Source organism: Malania oleifera, chromosome 1 (genome assembly GCF_029873635.1).
Source record: "Malania oleifera isolate guangnan ecotype guangnan chromosome 1, ASM2987363v1, whole genome shotgun sequence".
Classification (NCBI taxonomy): Eukaryota; Viridiplantae; Streptophyta; class Magnoliopsida; order Santalales; family Ximeniaceae; genus Malania; species Malania oleifera.
Window position 1 is genome coordinate 143,618,223 of NC_080417.1, and position 15,949 is coordinate 143,634,171.

Consider the following 15,949-nt stretch of genomic DNA (forward strand, 5'->3'; position numbering starts at 1 on the left):
ATAAATTTGTATGGTTACTAAATTCAGTTCCAAGGTACTCATGTTCATTTTGACCTCTGAATTGACAAAAATAAAATAAAATAACAAGATAATAGCATATTGAAAAGTTCAATCTCAATTGACAAAAATAAAATAAACTAGATAATAGTAGATCCAGGAGCGAGGAGTTCAATCTCAATTGACCAAAAAGAAAAAAGAAAACAAGGCATTAAAAATTCTGTGGCCGAAGGTGCCCAAGGATTTCCTGACACGTGGTCATATTATTCAATAGTTCTTGAATTTCTCCTATATATATATATATATATATATATGGAAGAGCAGCGGCCAGCATTGCTAGTCATCAGCAACTACTCATTTCTATGGTCCTAAAGAAGAAAAGAAAAGAGACAACAATAATAATGTCTGGTGAGGGGGTAGGGGCTCGTGCTACTTCAGCCCAACATGGTGCTGTGGAGTCCCCGACGTCCATCCATCGCTCTGCCGATTACCAACCTAGCGTTTGGGGGCATCATTTCCTCGCCTATGCTTCTGATCACCACTCCCAGGTATATACATAGTGCATTTATTTTCCGGCCATCAAATTTTGTGCAAAAGCACGTTTTGATCAAAAGAAAGAATTTCTTTTAATATTTCAAAATTTTCATTGTCCTTTTCTAAGATTTTAAATTTCATTTTTAAGATGCTTATACTCTTTAAATTGATTGTCTTTTTTATAAATTATAAGAAAGAGTTTGTATCTTTTAGTAAATCTCCAAAGAGGTCCCTATAATATTTAAAATCATAAGCGTAGATCCTTCAAAAATAGCTCACTATCTTTTTTACCAAATCTCAAGGGAGGTCAATATTTTTCACCCCAATCGATGACAGCCAACCCAATCGAACCCAAATGATACATATTCTTCTTTGGCATTTCTAAATTGATAGGGAAATGATTGAGGCTAAGATAAATGCACCTCTAGTGGTGTTTTCGTTATGTACCTTTTTATCTAGTTGGTACGCTACCTGAAATGCATTTACCAAGAAATTGTAAGAATCACGTTGGTTTCTTAATTTATTCTATTGGGCTTGTGCAGAAAACTTACGATGCAAAAGAGCAACAATTATTTCAAAAGCTTAAGGAAGAAGTGAGGAGGTTGCTAGCAGTTACTACTACTTCTATACACTTTGAAATGCTATACTTGATTGATGTCATTCAACGTCTAGGAGTGTCTTACCATTTTGAGATTGAGATTGACCAAGCGCTAAAAAAATTTCATAACACATTCCTCGAAAGCATTGATGGAGATAATAATGATGATCTTGAGACTGTTGCTCTCCGATTTCGTTTGCTTCGACAAGAAGGCTATTTTGTTTCATGTGGTAATCCTTAAATTTGTTTGCAACTTCAAATGCTCTCTAAATTAATTGTATGCACATTAAAATATTAAACAAAACCTTTATGTCATAAATTTTAAATTGTTGTTGAAGCAGAAGTATTCAACAAGTTTAAGGATAACAAAGGCAGTTTCAAGGAATCCCTTGTTAGCAATGTGCGAGGAATTTTAAGTTTGTATGAAGCCACGCATCTTAGGATTCGAGGAGAAGATGTCCTTGATGAAGCACTTACTTTCACAACCTCTCACCTTGAGTCCTTGGCAACCCACTTGAGCACCCCACTTGCAGAACAGGTAAAACATGCTTTGAAACAGCCCATCCACAAGGGTTTACAGAGGTTGGAGGCAAGACGTTACATGCCAATTTACCAGAAAGAAAAGTCACATAACAAAGACCTACTAATGTTTGCAAAGTTAGATTTCAATCTATTGCAAAACGTGCACCAGAGAGAGCTTGGTGATATTGCAAAGTAAATATTTTTTTTTTTCAATTATCATATTATCACATGTGTGTGTGTGTGTGTATTTATATATTTTTTAATTATTGCAATGTCTTTAGGCTAGAATATTATATTAGTTAACGTGGGCTATTTTCAATTTATATATTTTAGGTGGTGGAAAGATTTGGATTTTGCCAATAAGCTTTCTTTTGGAAGAGATAGAGTGGTTGAATGCTACTTTTGGATATTGGGAGTATACTTTGAGCCTCAATATTCCCTCGCTAGAAGGATACTTACCAAAGTAATTGCCATGACTTCATTTATGGATGACATCTATGATGTGTATGGTACACTTGAAGAGTTAGAGCTGCTTACAAATGCAATTGAGAGGTTTGAACATGTGCTTCTTCTACTTACGAATTCATATCATAGAATCCATATTCTTTAACCTTCAATTCTTTTCTATTTTTCCTTAAGATCTCACTTGACCATTTGACTATCTACCTTGATTTTAGGTGGGATATCAGTGCCTTAGATCAATTACCAGAGTACATGAAAGTATACTATCAAGCACTCCTAGATGTTTATAATGAAATTGAGGAAGAAATGATAAAGGAAGAAAGATTGTATCGCATGTACTATGTCAAAGAAGCAGTAAGTCTCATATTTATTTTTGAGTTAATTATATACATAAAACATAATTATGAAGCAAATGATTGACCTAGTTGCTTTTTTTCTTTTTCTCTTTGTGCGTAGATGAAAAGTCAAGCAAGAGTGTATTTAGCTGAAGCCAAATGGTTCCATGAGAAACACATGCCCACGATGGAGGAATACATGCGCCTTGCAGTACTCACCGCTGGCTATCCAATGTTAGCAACGACATCATTGGTTGGAATGGGAGATATTGTAACAAAAGACACCTTTGAATGGATAGTAGCAAATCCTAACATTGTCACTGCTTCATCAATAATAAGTAGACTAATGGATGACATGGTATCCCACAAGGTATAATGCATTAGCTAGCTCGATATATATGCTATTGTTTCACTAGTAGCATTAATTATAAGGAAATTCATTAATTCTTAAATTGATTTTTTTATATAAAATTAATTTTATTATCTATTTAATTTTTCTAACTTTCATTTTTTTGAATGATTATTTATGTAGTTTGAGCAAAAAAGAGGACATGTTGTCTCTGCTGTTGAGTGTTACATGAATGAATATGGTGTTTCCGAGAAGGATGCCCAAGATGAATTTCACAAACAAGTAACAAATGCATGGAAGGATATCAATGAAGAATGTCTTCCTCCAACTACTGTCTCCATGCCCATCCTCAAACGAATTATTAATCTTACCCGTGTGCTTGATGTTGTATATAGGAATGAAGATGCCTACACTAATGCTGGAACTGTGTTGAAAGATCTTATAGCTTCATTGCTAATTGATCCTGTGCCTGTATTATAAAAATGGGTATATGTTGTTCATTACTAAATGCTTTGTTTTATCTATAAAGTTATTGTTGTTTGTTTGTTATGCTCTTTAGATGCAAGGATAATGGATTGTAATATTGTTTCAACATCTTAAATTAATGAAATAAAATTACATGTCAAATTAATATCCTATAAGCATCTCTATATGTTCTTGTATATACATGCATACGTGGATGGATACATGTTAGAGAGAGAGAGAGAGAGAGAGAGAGAGAGAGAGAGAGAGAGAGAGAGAGATCTATTTAATATACTGAATAGTGTCAATTACCTAAAGGGAAGAAAGTACAAGGTTTATTATTGTATTAAATATACTGTCGCGACGTCCCGGACCCGCCAAACACGCACGGGTGCAGTTGGGAACTAGAGAAAGAGTGAATTTTGAAAAGAATATTTTCATAGAAAACATGGTGTGATGAAGTCGCCACTAACCTTTTGAAGTGTGGTTAGAACACTTGATTATTACAAAATTAAGGGTAGAATTGGTCTACATTACCAGAGTTGCGTTCGGGAGTTCGGTTATGCGAGGGGAAGGTATCAGCACCCCCTATACGCCCGTTCTTACGAACGGTACCTAATTAATTGAAAATTATCCCAAAATAAATTTAATAAGCCTTTGAAAATTATTCCCTTTCAAAAATCAAAGAAAATGCACAAAATAAAATACTATATGTTGACCTTATTGGTCACGCCCTTGATTATGACAAATACTCATTGTATCTAATGAGTGTTTGAGTTTTTGTGTAGGAACTAAGATTGTTGAGATCAAGATGGGTACAAAGCTTAAAGCTTGAAGACCAATACACGTTTTTCAGTTGTAATATATTTCAATTAATTGGTCAGTAATAGTAACTAGGGCTTTGGCTTGTAATAAACTCACACACATCACATGTATGATAATACGTAAGTTCAAACAAATCGTGAATGAGAAATGACCTTAGAAAGACCTTAGGGTTCGGTCGACCGACATCGAACTTTTTCAATGTCTTCAAATTGGACCTCAAGTGACCCTAAGACACACAAAGTTACACATATGTTTGTTAGGCACTTGAATAGGGCTTGTATGTTTTGAAACGGGACCGAAATGCACACATGGTGCACTTTCGGTCGACCAGAACAGTTAGTTCATTTTGGCTTGGTCGATCGAAACCTCCCTAGGTCAAAAGTTTGACCACCTGGTCGATTGAACTAGGTTGTTCAAAGAGACCTGGTCGACCGAAACCCTCCCTGGTCAACACTTTGACCATCTGGTCGACCGAACACTTTTGTTCTCCAACTACCTGGTCAACCGGAGGGTCCTCGGGAGAAATCCCAGCGGTCTGGTTGACCGAACCAACTAGTTCAAAATGGCCTGATTGACCAAACCTCGGAAAACTAAGAAATCGCCTTCTCCTGGTCGACCGAGCCCTTAGTTCAATATTCCCTTGGTCGACCGAACCATATAAGACTTGGTTGACCAAAACATTTCTGGTCGACCTGACCTCACGAGTTGTCCTGATTTTTTACCGCAGTGAATATTTTTTAAACAGGGTTAAAATGTTTTAAACATCATTAAACTTTCTTAATAATACCCAATAGGTCCCCAACGGTCATATTTCCTCAAATGTCTATGTATATGAGATCATTTATGCAAATTAGCAAGGGATTAACCACTTTGATTAGGAGAAATTTTTTGAAATTTTCAAATCTTATAATACTTCTATTTGAGCTTCCTACACTCATATTTACCTTCTCATACTGATTAAACCCTTTGTAAGTTGATCGAGTGTTAGTCTAAATAGGTTTGCTCTCCCTCTCTTGATTGATTGATTCGATTTTTACGAGAGCTAAACTTAAGTGTTTTTAGAGGACTTTTGCTAATAAGCCGATCCTAAGAAGACTTGCTTAAGCTTCTGAGTATTGCATTTGTGTTGCAATATCTTAGGAAGCTTGTATTTGTCTTTGGGTTGCAAAATCATTTTCAAAACATACTCAAATATCTTGTGTGATTTATATTGATATATTTGTGAAAAGATATTTGTGTTTGTGATAGTGATCTTTGTTGCAATATTCACTCACTCATACATTATTTGCTGAATACAAAGATTACACATCTTTTGCAAACCAAGCATATACATCATTTGATACTTACATGCTTGAGATATCCTGCTGATTGAAATACTTGAGACTTGACATTTTTGTGTGAACTTATTTGCTAAATATTTTGTGATACAAAAATTGTTTGTTTGTCACTCTTACGTACGCATTACACATATAGAAAATACTTTTGAGAGTTGAACCATCTAGACCACATTGAGCTTACATATTAAATCATATTATGGTATATGTTATTGCGCGTATTTGGGTACATATCTACTTTACACGAAAGCACAATCACTGTACCATTTGATTGTCTCAAAAAGATGAGATTGTTCATAAATTTGTACGGTTACTAAGTTTAGTTCCAAGGTGCTCATGTCCATTTTGACCTCTCAATTGACAAAAATAAAATAAAATAACAAGATAATAGCAGATTGAAAAGTTCAATGACAAAAATAAAATAAATTAGACAATTGTAGATCGAGGAGTGAGGAGTTCAATCTCAATTGAGAAAAAAAACAAAACAAAACAAAACAAAACAAAACAAAACAAACAAACAACAAAGACAATAGCAAACTGAGGAGCTTACAATGGAGACTTGTGAGGCCAGGTGTCAACTCAAATATCTCAAATTTAATATTTTGTACAATTTGTATGGATGGGGTCGGTAATTAATTGACTAATCTACGAATAAGCAATGTGGAGATTTCATGACACGTGTCATATTATTCATTTTCCATATCATTCAATTGCCCAAGATTGATTGTTAGTTCATTAGTTCTTCAATTGCTCCTATATATATGGGAACCTGCAGAGCCGAGCAGCGGCCAGCATTGCTAGTTATCAGCAGCTACCCATTTCTATCGTCCGAAAGAAGAAAAGAAAAGAGATAATAATAATGTCTGGTGAGGGGGTAGGGGTTCTTGCTACTTTAGCCCAACATGGTGCTGTGGAGTCCCCGGCCTCTATCCGTCGCTCTGCCGATTACCAACCTAGCGTTTGGGGGCATCATTTCCTCGCCTATGCTTCTGGTCATCACTCCCCGGTATATACATAATAGATTTATTTTCCGGCCATCAAATTTTGTGCAAAAGCACTTTTTGATAAAAAGAAAGAATTTCTTTTAATATTTCAAAATTTTCATTGTCCTTTTCTAAGATTTTAAATTGATTGTCCTTTTATAAATTATAAAAAAGAGTTTGTATCTTTTAGTAAATCTCAAAAGACGTCCCTATGATTTTTAAAGTCACAAGCCTAGATCCTACAAAAATAGCTCACTGTCACCAAATCTCAAGAGAGGACAATATTTTTCATCCCAACCAATGACAGCCAACCCAATCAAGCCTAAATGATACTTATTTTTCTTTGCCATTTCTAAATTGATAAGGAAATGATTGAGGCTAAGATAAATGCACCTTTAGTGGTGTTTTGGTCATGTACCTTTTTGTCTAGTTGGTACATTACTTGAAATGCATTTAACAGGAAATTGTATGAATCACATTGGTTTCTTAATTTATTCTATTGGGCTTGTGCAGAAAATTGACAATGCAAAAGAGTAACAATTATTTCAAAAGCTTAAGGAAGAAGTGAGGAGGTTGCTAGCAGTTACTACTACTTCTACACACTCTGAAATGCTATACTTGATTGATGCCATTCAATGTCTAGGAATGTCTTACCATTTTGAGATTGACATTGACCAAGTGCTAAAAAAATTTCATGACACATTCCTTGAAAGCATTGATGGAGATGCTAATGACGATCTTGAGAGAGTTGCTCTCCGATTTCGATTGCTTCGACAATAAGGCTATTTTGTTTCATGCGGTAACCCTTAAAATTATTTGTAACTTCATATGCTCTCTAAATTAATTGTATGCACATTAACGTATTAAAAAAAAAAACCGTTATTTCATAAATTTTAAATTGTTGTTGAAGCAGGAGTATTCAACAAGTTTAAGGATAACAAAGGCAGCTTCAAGGAATCCCTTGTTAGCAACGTGCGAGGAATTTTAAGTTTGCATGAAGCCATGCATCTTAGGATTCGAGGAGAAGATGTCCTTGATGAAGCACTTACTTTCACAACCTCTTACCTTGAGTCCTTGGCAACCCACTTGAACACCCCACTTGCAGAATAGGTAAAACATGCTTTGAAATAGTCCATCCACAAGGGGTTATAGAGGTTGGAGACAAGACGTTACATGCCAATTTACCAGAAAGAAAAGTCACATAACAAAGATCTACTAATGTTTGCAAAGTTAGATTTCAATCTATTGCAAAAAGTGCACCAAAGAGAGCTTGGTGATATTGCAAAGTACATATTTTTTTTTTTCAGTTATTATATTATCACATGTGTGTGTGTGTGTGTGTGTGTGTGTGTGTGTGTGTGTGTTTATATATTTTTCAATTATTGCAATGTCTCTAGGCTAGAATATTATATTAGTTAACATGGGCTATTTTCAATTTATATATTTTAGGTGGTGGAAAGACTTGGATTTTGCCAATAAGCTATCTTTTGGAAGAGATAGAGTGGTTGAATGCTACTTTTGGATATTGGGAGTGTACTTTGAGCCTCAATATTCCTTTGCTAGAAGGATACTTACCAAAGTAATTGCCATGACTTCATTTATGGATGACATCTATGATGTGTATGGTACACTTGAAGAGTTAGAGCTGCTTACAAATGCAATTGAGAGGTTTGAACATGTGCTTCTTCCACTTGCGAATTCATATCATAGAATCCATATTCTTTAACCTTCAATTCTTCATTTATGGATGACCGTTTGACTATCAACCTTGATCTTAGGTGGGATATCAGTGCCTTAGATCAATTACCAGAGTACATGAAAGTATACTATCAAGCACTCCTAGATGTTTATATTGAAATTGAGGAAGAAATGATAAAGGACGAAAGATTGTATCGCGTGTACTATGTCAAAGAAGCAGTAAGTCTCATATCTATTTGTGAGTTAATTATATACATAAAACATAATTATGAAGCAAATGATTGACCTATTTGCTTCTTTTTTTTTTTTTTTCTCTTTGTGTGTAGATGAAAAGTCAAGCAAGAGTTTATTTAGCTGAAGCCAAATGGTTCCATGAGAAACACATGCCCACGATGGAGGAATACATGCGCCTTGCATTACTCACTTCTGGCTATCCAATGTTAGCAATGACATCATTGTTTGGAATGGGAGATATTGTAACAAAAGACACCTTTGAATGGATAGTAGAAAATCCTAACATTGTCACTGCTTCATCAATAATATGTAGACTAATGAGTGACATGGTATCCCACTAGGTATAACGCATTAGCTAGCTCAATATATGTTGTATATGTGTATGTATATATATATGCTATTGTTTCACTAGTAGCATTAATTATAAGGAAATTCATTAATTCTTATATTGATTTTTAAAAAAAATAATATTAATTTTATTATCTATTTAATTTTTCTAACTTTCTTTTTTTTTTATTATGATTATTTATGTAGTTTGAGCAAAAAAGAGGATACGTTGTCTCTGCTGTTGAGTGTTACATGAATGAATATGGTGTTTCCGAGAAGGATAACCAGATGATATTCACAAACATGTAACAAATGCATGGAAGGACATCAATGAAGAATGTCTTCCTCCAACTACTGTCTCCATGCCCATCCTCAAACGAATTATTAATCTTGCCCGTGTGATTGATGTTTTATATAAGAATGAAGATAACTACACTAATGTTGGAACTATGTTGAAAGATCTTATAACTTCATTGCTAATTGATCATGTGCATGTATTATAAAAATGGGCATATGTTGTTCATTACTAAATGCTTTGTATTCTCTATAAAGTTATTGTTGTTTGTTTGTTATGCTCTCTAGATGCAAGGAATAACGGATTGTAATGTTTTTTCAACATCTTAAATTAATGAAATAAAATTACATGTCAAATTAATATCCTGTAAGCATCTCTATATGTTCTTGTATATATATGCATGCGTGGAGGGATACATGTAACGACCTGCTTATTTTACCATTTTTTTTTCCGTAATAATAAAAACCGATATAATAAACCTAACAGATCATAACCAATCTGAACCCATGAATACCAGGGATACATCAAAAATACAACACGGAAGCCTAAGCAGCAAAAAACATAAAATCATATACATCTCATATTACCATTCAACACAATACCATAGTTTACTACATCCATCGCATACATCCCAAAACAATCAAAACCAGTCCTAGGGTTGTCACCCAAAATCCATCTGACCCTAGTAAAAGACTTACCCTTCAGATAGGGTAGGACTAACTTACTCTAGCGTTGCGGAGCTTTATCCGCTCTCCTATCCGAGGCTCCTGAAATGTTCATATAATTTGGGGTGAGACACCTCTCAAAAAGAAAAATAAACTAATATCAGTGTGTGACAACATGAGTACTTTCATGTTATACATATATCAGTACATAAGCATTCCCAATAAAACTCATACGTATCATATCTGAGAAAACATATGTAAGCATAACATGATATAATATACTGGGTTTCCATACATATAAACCATCTTATAATATTGTACATAGAAAATATCCTGGAAGGTTAGCTGGCTGTTGTCATGTCTTACCCCCACATGACTGGGTTGTGTGCCTTGAAGGCGGGACTTGATAATGATCATGATCATAAAGCTACAATATCGTGCTCGTGAAAGCCTAAACCAAGTTCACCAAGTTTTGATAACATATAACATATATTAAAACAGTGATGCATGGCTATTTCATAATAATAATTACCAAATTAATATCACCATATCACTTTTCATATATAACGTGAAAATCATCGGCCAGTACGCCGGCATTTCATATTTTACCATTCACGACCCGTACGCCGTATTACATATCAAATTTAAATTCTCACTCGTACACCATCATATTGTATATAAAGCTCAAACCGTACACTGACATATCACATAAAATCCTTGAACCGTACACTGGTTTATCATATCAAAACTCTCGTCCCGTATGTCGATATATCATATCAAAACTCTCGTCCTGTACATCAATATATCATTTAAAAATAAATCCTCTGTATCATTTCAACATTTTTCCTGAAATCATATCATACTCATTTTGTAAATATAGTACTCCCATAGTAAATTTTACTCATGCCACACAAGATAGGTATTTTTCATATTTAAATCATACTATCATTTACAGCAGTATTTCCCAAACATAATAATTGTATACATTTATTTTCCTGAAATTAAATACTATAAAATTATACATATACTTCTATGAAAACAACTGATTAATTTATCCCCTTACCTGATTTCTAAAAAGCCCCTACAACAACTAGTCTTATAACCGCAGGGTTCCCCGTTCAACACCCTAAAAACAACATTTCCCAGAACAGAAATTCAGTATTTTTACGCATACTACATTTTCTACAACTGTGGGGAATGCCAAATATTGAATAAAAGTCTTACCCTGAATTTGGGATGGAGTCCAAGCTAGCTCCACCAACAATCCGTTCCAGCAGATTTGAAGAGAACTCTCCTAGGAGTGTCGTGGTGGCCTCAGATTGTCGAACGGGTGATAAATAAGCCTGATATCTTAGAGAGAAGAAGTGAAAACCGAAATGAGAGAGAGAGAAGGGTATTTTGCATGAAAATCCGCTGAAAAATAAAGTTTAGGGCTATTTATACATTGGCCTTTGTCGACGAGCCACGTTGCCTCGTTGACGAAGCCATGAAGGAAGTTTGTCGACGAATGCTTGTTCCTCGTCAAAAAATTTCAGAGTTCGGAGGATAGCCTCTCAGTATTTTCTCGTCAACGAAACGCGCCCTCCTTGACGAGCCCAATAAGCCACTTCGTCGATGAATGCAATTCACTCCCTTTTTCAATTCCTATTTTCCTCCCTCTTTTATTATTTAAATACCATAATTCTTTGATTCACAACATTCTCCCCTCCTTATAAAATTTCGTCCTAAAAATTTTCTATCCACATGATTCACCATCCCCTAAAGAAAACAGTCTTTTTATTTTATTACTTACCCTTATTTATGGTGGAGGAATATTGTGATTACATTCAGAGTTCTAGGAGATTGCATACACAAAATAAAATTAAAAAAAAATTCTCCCAAAACTAAAAAGATTACTTACTAACTAAACTACAACATGTAGCTGCAAAAGAAATATTACACAATCACTTACATTTTCCTTTATTATGATTGAACACTATGGAACAATTGCGGGTATTTCTGCTTTATCTATTTCTTAAATTCCCATGAAACTTCTTCTATTGCGTGATTCTTCCATAGGAATTTTACTAAAGGAATCTTCTTGCTTTGTAATTCTTGTTCCTTCCTGTCCAAAATCTGTACTGGTACCTCCTTATAAACTAATGAGTCATTGAATGCTATTTCACCATAATTGATCACATAAAAAGGGTCTGGGACGTATTTCCTCAACATGAATATGTGGAATACGTCGTGAATCTGGACAACATAGGTGGCAAAGCTAGCCTGTATACAATCGACCCCATTTTCTCTAGAATCTCGAATGGGCCAATGAACCTAGGGCAATGTTTACCTTTCTTCCCAAATTGCATAACCCATTTTTAATGAAGTTATTTTTTAAAATACATGATTACCAACATGAAACACCAATTTCTTATGGCAATTATCGACATAACTCTTCTGTCGGCTCTGAGCTGCATTGATTTTATCTCTGATGAGTCAAACCTTATCATATGCTTGCAGTACTAACTCTGGCCCTACAAATCTTCGTTCACCGATCTCATCCTAGTATAAAGGAGAATGACATCTCCTATCGTAAAGTGCCTTAAACGGTGTCATGCCAATGCTGGCCTGATAACTGTTGTTGTACACAAATTCCATCAGTGGCATGAACTGAGTCCAACTACCCCCAAAATCTAGCACGCGTGCTCGAGGCATATCTTCTAATATCTGAATCGTCCTCTCAGTCTGCCCATATGACAGAGGATGGAACGTCATACTAAAGGATAACTGAGACCTTTGACTCACTCAAAAAATGAGCAGCTCGGAAGCTATCTCAAGTATAGGAGTTCTGTCGTGTAATATTAAGCCCAATGGCTAAATCGTCTTCTCAGGGAATACGTTTTAATCTCTAATTTTACGTTCATCCAATCGAAAACAAAAATGTACTGAACTCAGTTCAAATTTAGGATTTTCAAGATTGTTTCAATTATACTTCTGATGAATTAAATGGCACGTAATTTAAAAACCCTAAAACTAACATTCACTAAATTTAAAAAAAAAAAAAAACAAGTATGGAAATCCTAGTCTACTTAAGGAAATACCTAAACACGCATTAATAAAGATGGCAACTACAAATAAGGAATTAAAACATGCAATAGAAACTCAATCAAACACACACACACACACTAAAAATCAAATCTTTAATATGAATCAATAATTCAAACCAAGAACTCGAACAAAAATGCAAATACATAAAAAATCTAAACTTTGAATGATACCAAAAAATAAAAATACGAACTTTGACAAAACTGATCCTAACTAAATATGAACTTTGACAAAACTGATCCTAACTAAATTAATTAAATAACTTGGAACATTAAACTAATCTACATAAAAAAATTTAACCGAAAGAGAATAAAAAAAAAACAATTAAACTTCAATAATAATGAAACACCCCAAATAATATTCAAAATCTAAAAATAACAATAAACTCAAATAAAAAGTTAATAATATTCAACTGATTAATTAGTAATAATAAAAGAAAGAGAGAAGATAAGAGAGAGAGAGAGAGAGAGAGAGAGAGAGAGAGAGAGAGAGAGAGAGAGAGAGAGAGAGAGAGAGGGAGAGCAAGGCCATGGCCATGCAGGAGTTCTCGAGTGCTGCAATGGAGGGAGTCTTGAGGAGCTCTGTTCGGATCTGCTGTTGATATGCTCGGGCTGATGCTGCGGTGGCTGGAAGAATGGTGGCTGCTACTGCTCTGTTCTGGGAGTCGGTGACCGAGGGAAGTTGGTGCTGGCAGTAGGTGGCTAGCCATGGAGTAGAGGATGTCGCGACGTCCCGGGAGCGCGTGTGCCCCGGGCGGCGAAATTAACAATTAATTTAATATTTTCAAGAAAAACATGGTGTAGGAGTCGCCACTAACCTTTAGTGCGGTTAGAACACATGATTACTACCCCGTTAGGGGTAGAATCGGTCTACATTACCAAAGTTGGGGTCGGGAGTTCGGTTACGCGAGGGGAAGGTACGAGCACCCCCTACGCGCCCGTTCTTAAGAACGGCACCTAATTAATTTAAAATTATCCCTAAGTTAATCTAATAAATCTTTACATTACTCCTTTTTATGAATTTATAAATACATAGGAAAATAAATAAATATATACATATATTCCCTCAGAGCTTAGGGTACGTGATGCCCGAAGGCTCATACCCCCGCAATAAAATCATAGGGAATTATAATTAAGAAAATACACTCCCAAATTTTGAAATTATATATAAAATTTTATAGGAAAATACTAACATGGGAGGTTTTTAATATATGGTAATAGAATATAAGTCTCACATTCCTACTAACATATTATGAATGTCAAATTAAGTAACTAAATACTATATATATTAATATATTAGGGACACTTAATGCTAAACATAGTAAGGTTCTAATAAGATTAATACTAAACATATTTACATACTAAAAATAGCTGATACTAAAATACTAGGATACTAATAATTAATACTAACTATATTAATATATTAAAAATACAAAAAAAATAAATAAAATAAAATAATTGATGCTAAACATGTGATTAAAATACTAATTTACCAAACATATAATATCCATTAAACCCTAAATCACTAAATACATAATATTAGAAAGAAAACACAAAAATGCTAAATATGTAATATTTACCAATATGCTAATATGCGATATACCTATAACTAAAATTATTAATTTACATATAATGTCAATAAAACACCAAGCTCTTAAATATGTAATGCCACATTATCACAATAATAAATTTACAATATTATAAAGGTGCTAATTAATATAAGGAATATATAATATCAATAAAAAATTTCTACCATACTAACATAAACATATATACCATAAATGTTACAAAAATCTAACCCTACAATATGAGCATCATATCAACAACAAAGTTCAAACATTGAATGTTAAGACGACAAACAAAAAAATCTACAATAATAATAATAACCGTTCAATCATAAACACAATAAAAATGAAAACATGAATATCAACCTTTAAACAAATCTTACAGCGTAGTAAACCCTACATCAACGAGACAAAAAAAAAAAATCTTATATATTAAACATTGAAGCAAACATTACAATACTAAAACCTTACAATAATAACCCTAGAGTTTATGTAAACATTATTAAAAAGACTTCGAAACTACTCCCACAATTAATAATTTCAAACCCTAGATAAATATAAACAAGAAATAATGTGGCTAGTTCAACACCAAGAAAAAAAAAAAAAATAGTTTACTTAAATAATAACAATAAATCAAGCCTACTAAACATATAGATAATAAAACATAATAAAAAGACTAAAAACATTATCATCTCAATACCTAATCCTAAAGAGTACAATACCAATTAAATATATATGTATATGTTTACACACATAATGTAACAACAATAGACATTTTTTTTCTTTAACTATCAATTATTAAATAAAAAGAAAATTCTGCAGTAAAAATAGCTAGTTAATATCACAGAAAGAAAATAAAATAAAATAAAATAAAAACAATACACATGCCAGTATGTAATGAACTGTGTGTGCACAGTGTGCGTGTGTGCGTGTTGTGTGTGTTCTGTGCGTGTGTGTGGGTGTTTACAAGGTGTGTGTGTTTGAGAGAATCACCAAGGGGTTGCCGGAGATGATGGCTTGGCTCGGCTCGGTGGTGGCCTCTCGGGTCTGCAGGGCCGGTGGCGCTGGGAGCTGGAGTTCGGTGTGGAAGGAGCAGCAGCAGCAGCAGTTGCAGAGACGGACACCGGAGGAGTGGTCGGTGCAGGGGATCGCTCGATGGTGGCTCGCGATTGCCGTGGAGTTTTCCGAACTGGGTGGAGGCTGGCGCAGGACAGAGGAGAGTGACGATGAAGCCGGGAGTGGTGGTTCTGCCGTCGGGATCCTTGGTTGGAGTTACAGGCGAGAACGGAGAGGGGGATTCGTCACCGAGGTTGCTGTTCGCCGGAGATGACGGTGGTCTGTGAAGGCTGGTTTTCTGCTGTAGGTATGGAGACGTTACGTGGAGTTGCTGGCTGACGAGTGGGAAGATGGCCGGTGATGGTTGTGCTTTCGGATGGAGGTTGTTCAGAGGGGATGGCTGGAACAGTGGATTTTTTGTGGAGAAGAAGAAGAAGAAGATGGGAATTTTTTTTTCGTCTGCGCCCGCTGTGCCCCTCGGCTGTGCCTGTGTCCCCTGTGTGTGCGCTGCCCCCTCATATAAACATTTTTTAGCAACCCTAACCAACCTCTTTTCCTTTTTTGGTTTTTTGCATTTTATGGTATTTTTTCTTTTTGGAAACAATATATATGAGAATAATTATTA

General features: G+C 34.8%; 1 protein-coding gene and 1 pseudogene across 1 annotated transcript; both read left to right on the forward strand.

Moving 5' to 3' along the window:
* The first annotated feature begins 329 nt into the window (after window positions 1-329).
* On the forward strand, window positions 330-3,435 carry LOC131157860 ((-)-germacrene D synthase-like). The gene is made up of 7 exons (XM_058112284.1): window positions 330-545; window positions 1,074-1,359; window positions 1,471-1,843; window positions 1,985-2,203; window positions 2,329-2,467; window positions 2,570-2,818; window positions 2,981-3,435. The coding sequence occupies exons 1-7, from the start codon at window positions 360-362 to the stop codon at window positions 3,275-3,277; spliced, it is 1,749 nt and encodes a 582-aa protein (XP_057968267.1). The 5' UTR covers window positions 330-359; the 3' UTR covers window positions 3,278-3,435.
* A 2,842-nt stretch (window positions 3,436-6,277) lies between these two features.
* Window positions 6,278-15,598, forward strand: LOC131149479 ((-)-germacrene D synthase-like; annotated as a pseudogene).
* Window positions 15,599-15,949: the final 351 nt, after the last annotated feature.

What these genes read in the sequence shown, in the direction of transcription:
- LOC131157860 (XM_058112284.1), top strand. Translation starts at nt 360, where the DNA reads ATGGTCCTAAAGAAGAAAAGAAAAGAGACAACAATAATAATGTCTGGT. An exon ending in GAGCTTGGTGATATTGCAAA is followed by an intron (nt 1,844 to 1,984) that starts GTAAATATTTTT and finishes TATATATTTTAG; the next exon opens with GTGGTGGAAAGATTTGGATT. An exon ending in ATGACATGGTATCCCACAAG is followed by an intron (nt 2,819 to 2,980) that starts GTATAATGCATT and finishes TTATTTATGTAG; the next exon opens with TTTGAGCAAAAAAGAGGACA.